This window comes from Scomber scombrus, chromosome 24, assembly GCF_963691925.1.
Source record: "Scomber scombrus chromosome 24, fScoSco1.1, whole genome shotgun sequence".
Taxonomy (NCBI): Eukaryota; Metazoa; Chordata; class Actinopteri; order Scombriformes; family Scombridae; genus Scomber; species Scomber scombrus.
This window is the reverse complement of record NC_084993.1, coordinates 1,596,567-1,614,729: the sequence shown is the minus strand read 5'-3', so window position 1 is coordinate 1,614,729 and position 18,163 is coordinate 1,596,567. Positions and strand designations below refer to the sequence as shown.

Below are 18,163 nucleotides of genomic sequence, written 5' to 3'. Positions count from 1 at the left end.
GGACAGAAGGAGGGAAGGAAGGACAGAAAGAAGGAAGGATGGAATGAAGGAAGGAAGGAAGGATGGAAGGGAGGGAGGGAGGAAGGAAGGACAGAATACCCTGTATATATCCACTGTTGGGTTTCTTGCACCTTTCTTTTGTTGTTATCTCTTTATCTTCTCTCTTTTTGACTTATAATATATAACTTAAAATGTGTGAGAGAGTGAGGGTTAGGGTACTGTTGAATATGAGGTATAAGTAAGGGGTGTTTGTTTGTTTATTTTGTATTTATTTATTTATTTTCTCTTAATTTATAAGAATAATTGTAGATTTTAAGTAGAGTTTTTCTGGTTCACACTCCAGAGCAGATGGGGGCAGTAATGCACCAAAGGCTGGATGCAAGCCACTTACAAATAGAAGAAGAAGAATAATAATTAATTACACCTCCTGTCCTGTAGGGGTCCCTGTGACTGAAAAACACTGATTCATTTTGTCTCTACTGCTTCTGTCAGCTGATCTGCTTCATTTTTTATTTCCTCCTTCTCTCTCTGCGCAGAAGTGCATCGATTCAAAGTCCACATTAATGCAGGTAAGTCTCATAAAAACAATGATTAACGTGTTAACAGGTATTGTGGAGCTGCTGCTGCTGTTGCTTTGACTTTGTCCTGCAGACGAAGAGCAGCAAAGAAGAAGAACAGGCAGAAAGCTCCACTAGTGCTGTGCAGGTTAGCTGAGAGCCGGTGCATCCATTATCGGACAAGCAGGCTATTTTGGAGCTGTGCAGGATTTTTTTAATAATGTTTTAATTTATTTAATATGACTAAGAAAAGGTGTATTTGCATGTGTTTCTAAAATATCAAAAAGTTAAAAGCTGGTGTCTTTATAAGGCTTTGTCCGATATTGGAACTACCCGTTGCTGCTAGCCTTTAGCTGTCTCTGCTGTCTCACTCTTTAAAGGTTCATTCTGAGAGATTTGTTGACATTATTTTTGTGGGTTTTTCTTTCAGTCTTTGATCATGAAGAGCTCCAAAGAAGCCGTGCAGACTGCTGCCAAAGAGTTCCTGCAGTTTGTGAACAAAGGAGTGTCTCCATATCACGGTAAAGTCTAAAAAACTGCAGATTTATACTTAAAATTATGTATATTTAATCTGAAAATCAACACTAAATCACATTAAACACTCATATTATACATCTGTCTTTGTGTAAGTTAGAAATTCAACTTTTTAGAGTGAATTATACATTTTTCTTTTATCAAAAAATGAATTATTACACTTTAAGACAAAATCCTGTCATAATATTAATATAAATCTTCACACAAATGTCTTTTTTTAGTTATCTAGTGAATAAAATAACTGATGCATCATGACATTAATGTAAAAATCACATTGTAGGAGCTGTTTAGCATTCATAAGCTCAATTATTGATCTTTAATTTGATGCAAACTGACAGAAAATGTACAATAAAAGTTATATTTGTTATGAATTAATCTGAAAAAAAATGACCAAAACGTATGTTAATGTCAGTTTAATCTAATTTATGACAAACAAAAGTATGAAATAGTCACATTTAAAGTGAAATTTTGACGTTTTATGCTTTAAAAAAATGACTGAAATGTCCATATTTATCATGAATATATCAGCTGATTATTGTCTCGATTAATTAATTCATCTTTTAGTCAATAAAATGTCAAACAAGAGTGAAAAATGCTGCTTTACAATGTGTCATTTTATATTATCAAACCCCCAAAATGTTCACTTTATTCTCATTTATCACGTTTTATTATACATTTAAAATCATCCAGAGTCACATTCTAGTTATTTCCTCCAAATCTCTTCTATAAAAACTCATCAGAGGAACTCGAGCAGATTGATTTTAAAGCGGACAGTTAATTAAACTTTTATTATATTAACTTTTATTATATTAAGACTCTTTAACTTTAACATTATCAGAGCAGATCAGTCGACGTTCACGTGTTCAGCTGTTTAAAGTTCAGCGGACGACTTTGAGCTCCAGATTAGATTCTGCAGATGAAACAGATTGTTTATGATGATAGTGATGAGAGGTGAGAGGGTCAAAGGGTCAAAGTGTCAAAGGGTCAAAGGTCAGAGGTCAGTAGTAATAATAAAGGGATTTAATGTTTATTTTAATTGTGTAACATTTGTAGTTTATTGTTTCCACAGAGAGAGAAAGTGAGTTTTAGTGTCTCAACTGTTCAGATTCAGATTCTTTCTTTCTGTCTTACTTCCTTTATTTATCTTTTCTTTCTTCCTGTTGTATTCTTGTTTCTTTCTTTCTTTCTGTCCTCCTTTCTTTTTTGTATTCTTTCTTTCTGTCTTTCTTTCTTTCTTTTGAATTCTTCCTTTCTTCCTTTATCCTTGCGTTCTTTCCTATTCTTTCTTTCCTTCTTTCTTTCTTTCTTTCTTTCTTCTTTATATATTCTTTTCTCTTTCTTTCGCCCTTTGATCTTTCTGTCTTTCTTTCTTTTATTCTTCTCTTTCTTTCCTTCTTCCTTCTTTTTTTAAACTTTTTCTATTCTTTCTTTCCTTTTTCTTTCTTTTGTATTCTTTCATTTTTTTCTATTCTTCCTTCTATATATTTTTTGTGAGCTTTTATACCCATTTCATCATCCCTTCTTTCTTCTCCTCCTCCTCTTCTTCTTTCAGTGGTGGAGGAATGTCGTCAGCGTCTGCTTGCGGCTGGATTCATCGAGCTGAAAGAGGCGGAGCAGTGGGACATTAAACCGGCCAGCAAGGTCAGTATTTTAAGTTGAAAATCTTCATTAACTTCCTGTCATCGTCTCTCTGCAGTTCTCATACACATCTTTATTTATTTATGTATTTATTTATTTTCTCTTTAGTATTTATATACATCTTTATTTATGTATTTATCTTCTCTTTAGTACTTTGTAACCAGGAACTTCTCCAGCCTCATCGCCTTCGCCGTCGGCGGACGCTTCCTGCCAGGAAACGGTTTCTCAATGATCGGAGCTCACACTGACAGTCCCTGCCTCAGAGTAAGACCCGCCCCCTTCCTGCTTCACCTGTCAATCAAATACAATGATCCTTTAGTTATATCCTTTCTTTTCTTTCTTTCTTTCTTTCTTTCTTTCTTTCTTTCTTTCTTTCTTTCTTTCTTTCTTTCTTTCTTTCTTTCTTTCTTTCTTTCTTTCTTTCTTTCTGTATTTCTTTGTGTCTTTGTTTGTTTGTTTCTTTTTCTTTCTCCTTTTTTCTTTCTTCGTTTGTTTGTTTGTTTGTTTCTTTTTCTTTCTGTCTCCCTTTGTTTGCTTGTTTCTTTCTTTCTTTCTTCCTTCCCTTCTTTTTCTTTCTCCTTTTTTCTTTCTTTCTTTCTTTCCTTCTTTCTGTCTTACTTTGTTTGTTTGTTTCTGTCTTTCCATTCTTTTTTCCTCCTTCCTTCCTTCCTTCCTTCCTTCCTTCCTTCCTTCCTTCCTTCCTTCCTTCCTTCCTTCCTTCCTTCCTCTAGTCTACATTGAGCCAGAATCTAAAGGAGAACAAGTGAAGAAATGTTTTTAATATTAACGTATTAAATCAGAAACATGTAGCAACGTGTTTCTCTCAGATCAGACGAAGACGCTTTAATCTGACTGGAAACTTTGTGCTGTGATGCTGAAAAAGAAAAGTAGAACTGTTTTATACCGAAAACATAACTTTTCTTTTTATTGTAAGTGCATCACATTTACTGTGAGTCAGATGTTGCAGCTTTATATAACTCTGTGTGTCTCTCTCTCTCTGTGTCTCTGTGTGTGTGTGTTCAGGTGAAGCCTCGCTCTAAGAGGACGAAGCAGGACTGTCTGCAGGTCGGTGTCGAGTGTTACGGCGGTGGCATCTGGAACACCTGGTTCGACCGTGATCTGACCATCGCCGGCCGCGTCATGGTGAAGGTACGACGGTTGTTACCACGGTTACTGTTTCACTTTTCTCACCTCATCAGCCTCTGTCTGTTTCTTTATTTCTGTATTTGTTGTTTATCGTCCCTGCAGAAAGACAGCCGGCTGGTCCACCGGCTGATCCACGTCCCCAGACCTTTGCTCAGGATCCCTCACCTGGCGATCCACCTGCAGCGCGACATCAACGACTCCTTCGGCCCCAACAAGGAGAACCACCTGTGAGCAGAATATCACACACACTCACTTATATATAAGATAAAACATTATATAGAATCATGAAATAAAAGAGTGAATGTTTAGAGATACAAATTAGGCTCAAACAGGAAATTTTGGGGTAATTTTCAGATATTCAGTAGTTAAATTTAAGGGCATTTTACACACACTAACACAACTACACACTGTGTTTGTGTTCGTGTCAGCGTGCCGATCCTCGCCACCATGGTCCAGGAGGAGCTGGAGACAGGAAGTGCTGCCTCTGGCGACGCCCTCTCTGCTACCACTACGGTAAAATCATCGCCTAAATCTTCCTTATTGAATAAAAACCTGGTTTAGTTTATTCATTTTTATTACGTTAGTTTAAGCTGTGATTGTTTTGCATTGATTGTGTTAATATAATAGTGATTTTGTGTGTTTTGTTTCCTCCTCAGGCAGAGAAACATCACGCAGCTCTGGTGAAGGTTTTATGTTCGGAGCTCAGTGTTGAACCTGAAGCTCTGATGGACTTTGAGCTCTGCCTGACCGACACTCAGCCGGCGGTCAGTCTGTCAATAAACTGTCCTCCTCCTTTTCTTTTTATCTTCCTTTCTTTTCCTCCTCTTTTCTTTTTCCTCCTCCTGTCTGTCAATCAGACTCAGACACCTCAGACCAGGGGTGTCAAACATGTGTCCCGTGGACCAGAACCGGCCCACTATCCCTCCTTCCATCTGTCCTTCCTTCCTTCATTCTTTCTTTTCCTCCCTTCCTTCTTTCCTTTCTTCTTTCCTTTCTTCCATCCTTCCTTCTTTCCTTCCTTCCTTCCATCCTTCCTTTCTTCCTTCTCTCCCCCTGTCCTTCCTTCCTTCCTTCCTTCTTTCTTTTCCTTCCTTCCATCCTTCCTTCTTTCCTTCCATCCTTCCATCCTTCCCTCCTTCCTTCCTTCTTTCTTTTCCTTCCTTCCCTCCCTCCTTCCTTTCATCCTTCCTTCCCTACTTTCCTCCTTCCTTCCGTCCTTCCTCTCATCCTTCCTTCCTTCTATCCTTCCATCCTTACTTCCTCCCTTCCTTCCTTCCCTCCTTCCTTCCATCTTTTTAATGATCCAGTGATCCGATGTTGCATCTTTCTCATCAACAAGAGGAACAGTTTTAAAAAAACGATTTTAGTTGATAAATTAGGGTAAAATACATAAAGATTTATTATTATTCTTCCTCTCTGTTCGTTCAGTTTCTAATCTGTGTGTATTTTTCTGTCCTGCAGGCTTTGGGAGGCGTCTACGAGGAATTCATTTACGCTCCTCGTCTGGACAACCTGCACAGCTGTTACTGCTCCCTGCAGGTCAGACTCTGCCCCCCCCCCCCCCCCAACCCTAACCCTTTTACTCTTTAAAAACGTCACAAAACCTCTAATTAAATGAAGTTTTTACCACTGAAATCTTCTTTCTGTAGCTTTGAAGTTGATAAAGAATTTATCCTGATGTTTTTGTCTCATGGTGTTTAATTCTCACTTCTTTCTTCTTCCCTCTCAGGCTTTGGTGCAGTCCTGCTCTGGAGACTCTCTGTCCAAAGATCCCAACGTACGCATGATCACCCTGTATGACAACGAGGAGGTGAGACTGACGAGAAAGTGACGAAAAACAAGTCTTTAAACGCCTCGTCGTCTCTCTGAACAGCTGCTGTTGTTTTTTGGGGGGTTTCAGCTGATTGGTGAACATGTGGCTGAATAAATAAATCACACCTGGATTCATCGATGCTTCACTTATCAAACTTTACACCAAACTTTTAATTTAAGGTGTAAAAAGACAATTTCCCCCTAAACTGGATGAAAGCTTCAGAGGAAGAAGTGAAAACAAAAAGCTTTATAAAAAGAATATAATGTAAAGTAAGAGCTGCAGAAACTAATCCTGCAATAATGAATCTATTCATTGATCCACTGAAATATTATTAACAGTTTATTGATCAATCCTGCCGGTGTTCATGTAGCAAAAATGGGAAATATTGGTGTAGTTACTCTGTTTCTCCTCTATGTGGGGTCAGAGAGTATTGATGTAGTTACACTGTTTCTCCTCTAGGTGGGGTCAGAGAGTATTGATGTAGTTACACTGTTTCTCCTCTAGGTGGGGTCAGAGTATTGATGTAGTTACACTGTTTCTCCTCTAGGTGGGGTCAGAGTATTGATGTAGTTACACTGTTTCTCCTCTAGGTGGAGTCAGAGAGTATTGATGTAGTAACGCTGTTTCTCCTCTAGGTGGGGTCAGAGAGTATTGCTGTAGTTACACTGTTTCTCCTCTAGGTGGGGGTCAGAGAGTATTGATGTAGTTACACTGTTTCTCCTCTAGGTGGGGTCAGAGTATTGATGTAGTTACACTGTTTCTCCTCTAGGTGGGGTCAGAGTATTGATGTAGTAACGCTGTTTCTCCTCTAGGTGGGGGTCAGAGAGTATTGATGTAGTTACACTGTTTCTCCTCTAGGTGGGGTCAGAGTATTGATGTAGTTACACTGTTTCTCCTCTAGGTGGGGTCAGAGTATTGATGTAGTTACACTGTTTCTCCTCTAGGTGGGGTCAGAGAGTATTGATGTAGTTACATTGTTTCTCCTCTAGGTGGGGTCAGAGAGTATTGATGTAGTTACACTGTTTCTCCTCTAGGTGGGGGTCAGAGAGTATTGATGTAGTTACACTGTTTCTCCTCTAGGTGGGGTCAGAGAGTATTGATGTAGTAGCACTGTGTCTCCTCTAGGTGGGGTCAGAGAGCGCTCAGGGAGCTCAGTCCAACCTGACGGAGCTCATCCTCAGCCGCCTCTCCGCTTCTTCCTCCAACATCACGGCCTTCCAGCAGGCGGCGCCGCTCTCCTTCATGATCAGTGCTGACATGGCGCATGCCATCCACCCAAACTACCAGTGAGCTGTTCTTTCTTTATTTATTTTATTCCTCTCTTCATTTCTTCTACACAAACTACCAGTGAGGACCTACCTTATATTTATGTTATATTTCATCTTTCTTTTTATATAACAGCAACATTAGTTGAGTTTTAACTGCTGAATCACATTTGATAAAAAGCTTCAAATTCAGTCAAGAAATCAAAGTTTTAATAAATAAAAAGATGAATTAAAATCATTTTTATCATCAGTTGAACAGAAATTTCATCTATAAAACAAACTGAAAAAACACAAACTGCAGGAAACTGAAAATATGATAAATAAATAATAAAAAGTGACATTTAGATGATTTGATCAGACAGCAGGATGCTCTTTTCAATTTTAATAAAAACTGTTTCTTTTTTTTTTCTTTTTTTTTCAGAGAGAAGCACGAAGAGAACCATCGACCAGCTTTCCACAAGGTGAACATCTGTTTATTTATTTTTAACCATCAATAGAAACACAAACCTTTTTCTAAAGCTTTGAGACTGAATCTGGTGTTTGTTTTACCAACTATTAACTTTCATAAAGTGGCTTCAAATCTTCTATAATCTTCTATAGTTAAGTGAAAATACTGAAAATAATATGAACATAATGTTTCTTTTTATTATTTTTAGTTTACAGTTTCAAAATTCATCATTCATTCAAGTTGATTAAGAATCAATTATGAGGAGAAAAACCTTAATTGCAGCTTTATTGTCATGTGTTTATCAGATATTAACACCAGTCATATTTGATATTTGTTTGTACTGCTGAATCACACTTGATAAAAAAGAAGAAATTAAAGTTTAAAAGAGTCAAATGAAAGATAAATTAGTTATTTGGGAAAAAAGGCTTTTCAAAAATCATTTTTATCATCAGTTGCGAATAAAATTTCATCTATAAAACAAATTTAAAAAAACACACAAACTGCAGGAAACTGAAAAAATGAGAAATGAGAAATAAAAAGTGACATTTAGATTATTTCAGGTTGGTGCAGTCATCTCGATTACATGACATAAAACACTAATAAATCTAGTTATTTCCACTTTAACAGTTGTGTAATATTATAATAACTCTCATTCACTTTTATTAATATCATATAATTGAACTTTCAGGGTCCAGTGATCAAGTTCAACAGCAACCAGCGTTACGCAACCACGGCCGTCACCGCCTCGGTCATCAGAGACATCGCAGGGAGGGTCGGCGTTCCTATGCAGGTACTGAGAGTGTGTGTGTGTGTGTGTGTGTGTGTGTGTGTGTGTGTGTGTGTGTGTGTGTGTGTGTGTGTGTGTGTGTGTGTGTGTGTGTGTGTGTGTGTGTGTGTGTGTGTGTGTGTGTGTGTGTGTGTGTGTGTGTGTGTGTGTGTGTGTGTGTGTGTGTCTCTTGGAGTCGCTCGGCAGTAGCAGCAGCAGCGTGAGACACAGATCCTAGCAACGCACCACATCGCTCCAGGGCGACACGGAGAGTAAAAGAGAAGAATTTACGTGTGAAATAAAAGAGTCAGACAGCAGCTCGTTAACAGAAAGGATCAGATAACAGACTTACTACTTATTTTCATTTCAGCACCTAGAAAAAAGTGTCAGAAATGGAAATAAAGTGACAAATGAAGCATGATTTATGATGTGAGATAGAAAGAGGCACAGACACTATCAGGAATCCTTCTCAGATGTGTCTCCTATAACATTTTTATACAGTTTAGTCAAATTTGACCCATTTTAACATCAGAAAGCGATTTAAAAACCACATAAATTACATTCTTTAAGCCTAATGTGACCTACAATTGTACAGAAATAGAAATATTTAATGTTTTTGCACACAAAGGGTGATAAAGGTTATCATGCAGCCTGATATTTGATTATTGTTGCATCCTTTACTTTAAATAAATGGACAGAAATAATTATTTTCTCATTTTAGATCATAAAATAGTGTGATTGTGAAGGTGTTTTCACTGTATAATAGACAGGAAGGAAAGATGGAAGAAAGGAAGAAAAGAATGAAGGGAGGATGGACAGAAGGAGGGAAGGAAGGAAGGAATGGAGGAGGGAAAGAAGGAAGGAAGGAAGGAAAAGAAGACAGGAAGGAAGCGAGGAAAGATGGAAAGGAAGGAAGAAAAGGAGGAGGGAAAGAAGGAAGAAAGGACAGACAGAAGGAGGGAAGGAAGGAAAAGAAGACAGGAAGGAAAGAATGAAGGAAGAAAGGGAGGAAGGGAAGATGGACAAAAGGAGGGAAGGAAGGAAAAAAGAGGGAAGGAAGGAAAAGAAGACAGGAAGGAGAGTGGGCTGGAACGGATCCACGTGCCTCATGTTTGACCCCTCTGTCATACATTGAGTTTCCCTTTAAAAACCTTTAAACTTCATTTTAACAGATGTATCAGAAGCATTTTAGGTTCTTATTGATTCTTTTACGTCATAAACGTTTCTGTAAAAACATTAAAGTGAGATTTTGATTCACTCACACAACAAAAGACGATTCAAACATTATCCTTTTCCAGTCCTCTGAATTACCCCTGAGAGGGAGAAGAGGAGAAGAGGAGATGAAGAGCGGGAGGGAAAGGTTGTGTGTGTGTCGCCTGTAGTGAAAAGCTGAGCTGAGGTTTAATAACAGCGGAGACGGAGACGGATGAGGAGTGACTCACATCTGAGCCGTATGAATAACGTATGAATAACTTGCTGTGCAATTATTCATACGTTTATTTTCACATTTTAACCCTTTAAATTTAAACTAAACCACAAAAAACGTAATTGAACCTTGTATAGAATTGAACAACGCTATGCAAAATTGAAGCCAAAATATTTCCTTTTCGGGACCGGCCATCTTGCTTGTGTGACGTTATTTGGAGAAAGTCTGAAAGTTTTGGACTTCTTGGTTTATGCCTGTTAAACATGACACTATTGAGGAGTTCATGTGAGCTCATGTCAGAGTTAAAATGTTTCCAACTTGACAGAAAGCTGATTTAATCCTGGTTTAATGCAGTTTGTAGAACCTGCAGAGCCTCCTGATGGCCACTAGAGGGCAACACAGAGTCAATAAAAGAGAGAGACAATAAAACAAGCTCAGATGTGAGAATATTGAGGTTTGAAGTCATTTTTAACCACTTTTTAAACGCCTCCTCCTGCAGGATGTGATGGTTCGTAACGACAGCCCATGTGGAACCACCATCGGTCCGATCCTTGCCGCCCGGCTCGGCGTTCCCGTCGTGGACATCGGAGCTCCGCAGCTGTCCATGCACTCCATCAGGGAGATGTGCTGCACCTCCAGCGTCCTGCAAAGCACCTCCCTGTTCAAGGTAACCCTCTACTGCGAAACAAACGCAACCTAAACTCCCTGCAGGAGGCACAACACTGCAGACGGCTGTTTGGTGTTTCTCCCTTTGTGTTTCTTTAAGTGAATCAACGTCTCTGACAGTCTCAACACAAACTGAGCTTCATAAAGTTAAAGGATTTATCGTTTCCAACCGTTTTTCAGCTGCTCAGATGTGATGATCTGCTGCTTTTATCTGTTTTATATCTTTATAAACTAAAACATCTTTGGGTTTTGGATGTTTAAACCACATTCAGACTGACAGAGTGACACCAATCCATCATTTTGATCTTTTTGAATCGGTCAACTTGTGTCAGCCAACCCAGTGTTGGTGTTAATTTAAAGATATAAGAGTCAGTAACAAATAAAAGCAATTCAAAAATAGTTTTAAAAGCAGCATCAGGTTTTTTAAAATGTACATTTAGTATTTTTGTTGGTTTTATATCATTTGAAATGACATTTGCACCATTTTTTAACCAAAAGTAAGACTGAATGCTCCTGAAAATGTCAAATGGTGTAACCACAAAAGAATGATAAATGGTTCCTGGTCTCCATGGTTACCAGAGTAAATGTAATATTTAGAACAATTGTATTCCATTACCTTTATTTAATATAAAGTTATAATGTAAGATCATGCCAAACTAGTTGATATGGTGTTTTATTGACAATTTACTGTTTTTAAGCAAGTTGAATTATTTGGTACAAAGTTTTTATGGTTACACCACTTAGACATTTTTGCCATAATCCTCTAATATATTCTCTCTAAATGGATTAAAAGCAGAAATTTGATGCTGGGTCCACAAAAAAAGAATGTGTGCAAGTTATTCATACGTTTATTTTCACATTTTAACCCTTTAAATTTAAACTAAACCAAATGGACAGAAAAGAGAGAACAAGAGGGAGATCTTGAGGAAAAGCAGGTTAGTATTTCCCCGACACACTGAATCCTGCAGGTGGAGATTTTGTCACATAGGTCTGAAAGTAATTTAGGGATTAAATAACAACTTAATCCAGACATTTTTAAACATTCTTGTTATTTAAATTATTAAATCTCCTGCAGATATTGTGTTTAAACTGTAGCCTCACTTCCTCTCTGCTTCCTCTCTGTTTCCTCTCTGCTTCCTCTCTGTTTCCTCTGTTTCCTCTCTGCTTCCTCTCTTCTTCCCCTCTTCTTCCTCTCTGCTTCCTCTCTGTTTCCTCTCTGCAGGGCTTCTTCGAGTTGTTCCCCACCGTGAGGAGCTCGCTGGTCGTCGACTAGAAACCGGAGGAACTTTTTTAAAGGAGTCGTTTTCAACTCGATGCTGCAATAATTTTAATATACATCACATCCTGGATCCAACGTGCACCGAGCTAATAACTGACTAATCCTTTTTCTTAAAACTGTGATTCCTCTGTGAAAACCTCCAATATCTCTGTGATTATACTCCTCCCAAATAAATGGCATTGCATTGAATCACAGTGTAGACGAGCACTTCTTCATCTTTCTTATGGAGCTGAAATTGTTTAGAAAATAATAAAAAATGTATTGAATTGAGTTTGTGTGTCGTCTCCTGTTTTTCAGTGTTACAGTAAAACAGATAAAGCTGTTGTGGTTTTAATCTCACCTCCTCCGCTTTAATAACATCATGTGAGGAGTGTTTTTTTTGGCAGTATGAGGATGGACTTCACATCCAACAAGAGCCACGTAGTGATGCAGGCAGTGAGGAGGCTCCACACTGCAAGAAATGCCTGTTTTTAACCATAACTTCCTAGTTTTATCACCTTTATTTATAACATAAAGGATTTAAATAAAGCAGGGTGACATTTTTATTAAAGTAAATATGCTGAAATGAGGAAATAGAGGAGGTGAGTCAGCTTATAATGAATCAATAGTTATTTTGAAGCTCTTAATTATTGTGTTGAGCCTGTCAGAGATGTTGATTTTTGTAGTTTTTAGGTGTAGTTTTTTTGAATGAAGGGCTTTTACTTGCTTTTTAATTAAATAGCAAATCAGTGTCTATCATCTACAGCTGGTTTTATTCTAATATAAGAGCTGAGCAGTTTTTTAATTTTGCTCAGCTTCACTCTTTTTTTTTGTGGATATTTCTTGCAGTGTGGCGCCTCCGTGTTTTCCAACCAACCATTTTCCTCTGTCACTCTTCCTCTGTGTCTCTTCTTCTCCTCTCTCACACACACTCACACTCACACACACACTCTCACACCTCCTCTCCATCAGTCCTGTGCAGCAGCAGCAGCAGCAGCAGCAGCCTCTCCTCAGAGATGGAGAGCTGGTAGAAGCTCCCCTCCTCTTCCTCTTCCTCCTCCTCCTCCTTGTTGGATGTACCATGAGGTCTCCGCGGCTCTGGGCAGCTGTGTGCCTCCTCCTCACCGCCTCCTGCCGGCTCTGCTCGGCCGCCAGACACGGTAAGTCCCCCCCCCCCCACCCCTCCAGGTTCAGATGTTATCTGATAGAGACGGATGCACTTCTCCCTTTTTTAATGAACTCACTGCGTCCAGGCGGGGAGCCGCGCGTAAATCACGACTTCCCCCGATGACAAGTCCCTGTTGCGGTGTTCCTATAGTAACTGTTAGACTTCACAGCGAGTTTTCAGCAAGCTTACATCACTTTAAACATATATTTTTTATAACATCTCTCAAAAATGCTGTAAAATGTTTAGTTTGTACTGTGACATTTTGGTTATATTGCTTTAAATTTGCGAAAGATGCGTAAAAGTGCTCGTTTCATGCTTTATATTCAATCTTAAAATCATCATTTGGCTGTGATGAGTTGTGTTATGATGCAAAAATTAAGAGCAGTGTCAAAGCTGTCGGACTTCATCTGTGTTTTGTGCGTTTCCTGCTCGCCTCCATCTGCCTCTGATCTGTTTACACTGGTGCTAAATTGCGTCACTGACGCAAATGCTGTGAGCAGGGTCGGCTCGGATGTGCCTGGCTGCTGTGAATGAATCATTGTGTTGTGTTGCTCTCAGTCTGCAACGACAACAAGAAAACACACAACCAGCAAAACAGCAGGAGAGAGACAGAGAGAAATAGAGATGTTTGATTTGTTTTGTGCCTCCAAGAAAAGATATTATATTGATTTCTGATATAATTTAATGGCAAATAATGAAGTTTCTGCAGCTGTGAGCTCTGAAAAAGCCCATTTTAAAGCTCTACAATACAACATATCACATTTAAAGTAGGATTAGATGAAATTATATAGATAAAATAGCAAGAATAGATGCACAAATGTACTCTGAGCTGCTCCAGGAAGATTATTGGAGAGTTATCATTAGATCATGAGACCATATGCAGACTCTGTTGGAATATTACGAACCGAGCTAAGGCAATAATCAGACATGAATTAACTGCCCTTATTAAGAGAAATGAGCCTACAGACATTATGAGTCTCTCTAACATCATATTCCCCACAGAGACATAATAGAAGACATTAAAATATCATTAAATTTAGCATGTAAGAGACTGCTGGAGACACACTGCGTCCCTATATGTGAACATTATGATCATGTTCAGGGATAAAAAATGACTTTTCAGGTCACGATTTACCTCCACATTTAATCCACATAGGTATATAAATGTAATATCAGTGTTTTAAGATCAATAAAAAATCAGATATTCAGTTAAATTCTATGTAAAAATCATTGTAGGAATATTAAACTATAGATAAACCTCAAATACACCTGTTGCTACTGCTCATTTTACATGTTTTTATTCTAATTTTGAAGGTCTATAGTCTAAATTTAAGTATTTTTGTGCATTAGTGAGATAAAAACAGGCTTTATAAATCTATCCTGAAGCACACTGGAACTCCACATATAAAAATATACAACATGAGATAAAATATTAAAGGAAACCATCATAAAAAAACCATGTAATTTAGTGGATAATGATCAATATTAATAGTAAATTTAATACTTAAACACTCATATAACAAAATCATGACATTACATTTCATCAGCAGAGCCACACCCGCTTCAAAATACTCAGAAATAACCAAAATAACTCCAAAATGTCTCATTTATACAGGACGCTTTGGCTCATGATAGAAAAGCTGAACTATCCTGCTGTTAAACACATTTAAGTGAAGCTCGCTGGAGCCTAACGACGCACTGCGGTGCCGTGTTATGTCGGAAAAATTAATAAAGAAACTCAACAATCTCACTAAAAGGCTCCATTTGTCTTCCTCAGCAGGTGGAGTTCACCCAGCTGTCGTCTAATTGATTCACTCATAGTTAAATTTTTTAGCACTCAAAAGCATTTTCTTTCTCCACGAGACGTTTATCGAGCTTTGAAAATGAAACAACAGGAAATATTTTAAGGTGAATTTTTGTAGTTTTTTCTCAAGCTGGAATTTATGGTTAAATAAGATAATTAAATAATAAATTAATCTAGAAATCAAGACCGTAACCCTCCTGTTGAGTCAAGGAAGGAAGGGAGGAAAGGAAGAAGGAAAGGAGGAAGGAAGGGAGGAGGGAAGGGAGGAAGAAGGAAGGAAAGTAGGGAGGAAGGAAAGGAGACAGGAAGGGAGAAAGAAGGAAGGAAAGGAGGGAGGAAGGAGGGAAGGAAGGAAGAGAGGGAGGAAGAAGGAAGGAAAGGAGGAAGGAAGGGAGTAAGAAGGAAAGAAAGGAGGGAGGAAGGGAGGGAGGAAGAAGGAAGGAAATGAGGGAGGAAGGAAGGAAGGAAGGGAGGAAGAAGGAAGGAAAGGAGGGTGGAGGAAGGAGGGAAGGAAGGGAGGAAGGAAGGGAGGAAGAAGGAAGGAGAGAAGGAAGGGAGGAAGGAGGAAGGAAAGGAGGGAGGAAGGAGGGAAGGAAGGAAGGGAGGAAGAAGGAAAGGAGGGAGGAAGGAGGGAAGGAAGGGAGGGAGGAAGAAGGAAGGAAAGGAGGGAGGAAGGGAGGAAGGAGGGAAGGAAGGAAGGGAGGAAAGAAGTGAGGGAGAAAGGAAAAGAGAAAGAGAAAGGTAGGAAAGAAGGACAGAGGAAAGAAAGAGAGAAGGAGGGAGGGAGGAGAGAAGGAAGGAAGGGAGGAAAGAAGGAACAGTCAAAACAGACGGAAGGTTGGCCTGTTTAATTTCGCCTTAATAAGGAAGTTTGCACAGATATAATAATACTTTTAATAAAGCTTATTCACAAAGGACTCATCAAAACTGGACATTATGAAATGCTTTACAGGGATGAACTGAAACAGGAAACAGAAGAACAGACACGATTAAATCCATAACTGATCCAAAATCCTTTGAGAGGAATATTTTCAAACTGTGAAACAATCACCACAAAACTCATCACTTTAGCTCCCTGCAGGAATATTAAAGTGACACTATACGGACACCTCCGTCATGACTCACTGCTGACCTCTCCGCTCCGTCTGCTCGCAGTAATTACGACGGCTTCCTGTCTGTGATGCAGGGAGGGGGGAGGAGGGGGGTGGGGGGGCGGCAGGTTTCAGCACCACGGACAGCGACCTGCAGGAGTATTTCTGTTATCGAACGTCAGAGAATGAGAGAAACCAGCTGCACTTCCTTTTATTAAATTTGTTAGATATAACAAGACAGAGAGAATGAATGTTTTAAGAGGGTTATCTGTTTATAGCCGAATTATCAATCAATCAGAAGTTAAAGTGAGTGAAACCAACGATGTAAAGTAGGGGATGGTAAAAGGAAAACAAAGATAAAGAAATAGAAATAATGATAATAAAAGAGAAAGAATATGTTTTTAGAGCATTTTAAAGCTTTATAACAGTCTTACAAGGAGTTAAAGTGTGTGTGTGTGTTATTTATAATGATTTTAATGGCATTTCTCCCTGAATTATTGCCACCTTAGTGATATCGGGGCGCTTGTGTGCTTCAATGACCCCAAGAGGAGCTTAGTATCGTGGTAGAGACCCCCAAGTCGGCCAGGTCGAAGGGTTGAGACCTGAAAAAGTGTAGTTAACTTGTCCTCCAGGTTGACGGTTAAAAACACAGTTATGGAAGCAGCATTAAAGGAAATAGAATGATTACCTCAATGACCCTAAGAGGTATATCAGCAGGAGCTTAGTATCCTGGTAGAGACCCCCAAGTCGGTCAGGTCGAAGGGTTGAAATCTGACAAAGTGTAGTCTACGTCGATGTTTAGGGCTAATGACCCAGTCCTGTAAAAGAAACACAGTTATGGAAGCAGCTTTAATGGAAGTCAGAGTCATTTTGGAGTCAATGTCAGTAGTAAGATCCATAAGAAAGCTGCTAAAAAGAAGGTGTAAGGTCCTCGACACCAGATGCAAAGACCAGGACTGGTTTTATGGGATGTGCGAAACTTGTACGAAACGAGTAAAGTCTATGGAGATGAGACATTTCTTGTAATCGGCGAGAGTAGATGGACGATATCAGGGAGACACGAGGAGCGGCAGTTCTGTACTCCTGTATTCCTCCCTGAATGATTGCCACCTTAGTGATGTTGGGGGTCTTGTTTACCTCAATGACCCAATGAGGAGCTTAGTATCACTGTAAAGACCCCAAAGTCGGTCAGGTCGAAGGGGTTGAGGCCTGAGAAAAGTTTGGTCCACTGGCTAAAAACACAGTTATGGAAGCAGCATTAAAGGAAATAGAGTCTTTAGGAGTGAATGTCAAAGGGAAAGGAAGCTGCTGATAAGAAGGTGAAGGTCCTCGACACCAAATGCAAAGACCAGGACTGATTTCGGTGAGAGTAGAAAGACAATATCGAGGAGAGACTGTTCTGTACTCTGGCAAAAGAAATGACAACCAACACCGTGAGAAGGTCAGATTATGGAGGAAACACATCAACATCACTGCCATTCATTGCTGTGGATTCTGTGACCAGTTATAAGCAGAATTGGAAGGTTTTAATGGAGAGATTTGGGTGTAAAAGTAGGAAATTAAAGCTAAAACAACAAAAGGTGTCATGAAGGAAAAAGGAGAGAGGCTGTTAACCACCACTGGCTGTTGACCACTTCTGAACCAGAGGGGTCAAAATAAAACAGATTATTGAATGATTGGCGGCACCTGGAGACGATTTTAGACATGAGACTGACGTTGAAGCTGAGGATAGTCGGACAAACAACAAACAAGACAGGAAGGAGACAAGTCCAGGTGACGTTGACATCAAGTGGGACGAAGTCAAAAACACAAAGTCCCCAAAAGCAGCGAAGGTTGGGAATAAAACAAGAGAGAGAGAAACCTGGAAAGCCATCATAGATAGAAGAGACATGAAGAAGAAGCTAGTGGAGGATCAAATATATAATTAATATATGTTATATTATGTGAATTATAGTTTGATCTCCTGTTCAAAAAAGGCAACAACCAGCAATAATCTGTATTTCTAGCTCCTTTATTGTGAAGATGTGCTGCTTTTCATTGTCACACATGATAGTAAATTGAATAATTAGGGTTTTTTTTAGGTTGTTTGTCAAATAAAACGAGCAATGTGAAGATGTTCTCTTGAGCTTTAGGACATTTTCTGACATTTCCATCATTTTCATTATGATTTAAGGTCAATCACTCAGTTGTTGTTGTTGTTGAAAGTGTGACAGGATCAGGATCAAAATGAAGGAATGAGTCATCATGATCTGCAGTGTGTGTGTTCGTCGTAGTGAAGGAACATCGCTGTGTGGCTCATTGACAATAACGCAGGTTTACAGCACAGAGGAATGAGATGAAATAATTGTTGGTTTTGGTCTCTGACAGATTTGCTGACGGTTGGTGCAACTAACAGATATTTCATATATTAATTGATTGATTGTTTGCACTTTAGAATATTAGAATATGGTGAGAAATGACTAAATGTTGTTATGAAGGATGTTCAGCCCTTTAAAGGATTTTATTTATTTAAGTATTTTGGTATTCAGGGTGATTTACAGCAATAAGCTAAATATTTACAAAATGTTTCTTTTCATTTGATGT

General features: G+C 38.9%; 2 protein-coding genes across 2 annotated transcripts in view; both read left to right on the top strand.

The window, feature by feature from the left end:
• Positions 1-493: 493 nt before the first annotated feature.
• dnpep (aspartyl aminopeptidase) lies at positions 494-11,769 on the top strand. Its single transcript, XM_062414474.1, has 15 exons — positions 494-569; positions 988-1,078; positions 2,644-2,732; positions 2,880-2,993; positions 3,753-3,878; positions 3,978-4,102; positions 4,304-4,388; positions 4,532-4,639; positions 5,337-5,414; positions 5,605-5,685; positions 6,814-6,974; positions 7,375-7,414; positions 8,090-8,191; positions 10,093-10,260; positions 11,482-11,769. Exons 1-15 carry the CDS (start codon positions 564-566, stop codon positions 11,530-11,532), a joined length of 1,425 nt encoding a protein of 474 aa, XP_062270458.1. The 5' UTR covers positions 494-563; the 3' UTR covers positions 11,533-11,769.
• An 829-nt stretch (positions 11,770-12,598) lies between these two features.
• The window catches only part of LOC133976656 (receptor-type tyrosine-protein phosphatase-like N), a 28,626-nt gene continuing 23,061 nt past the window's right edge, over positions 12,599-18,163 (top strand). Inside the window, exon 1 of the mRNA XM_062414915.1 lies at positions 12,599-12,677. Coding sequence (XP_062270899.1) covers positions 12,599-12,677 — 79 coding nt within the window. The remainder of the gene's footprint in view (positions 12,678-18,163) is intronic.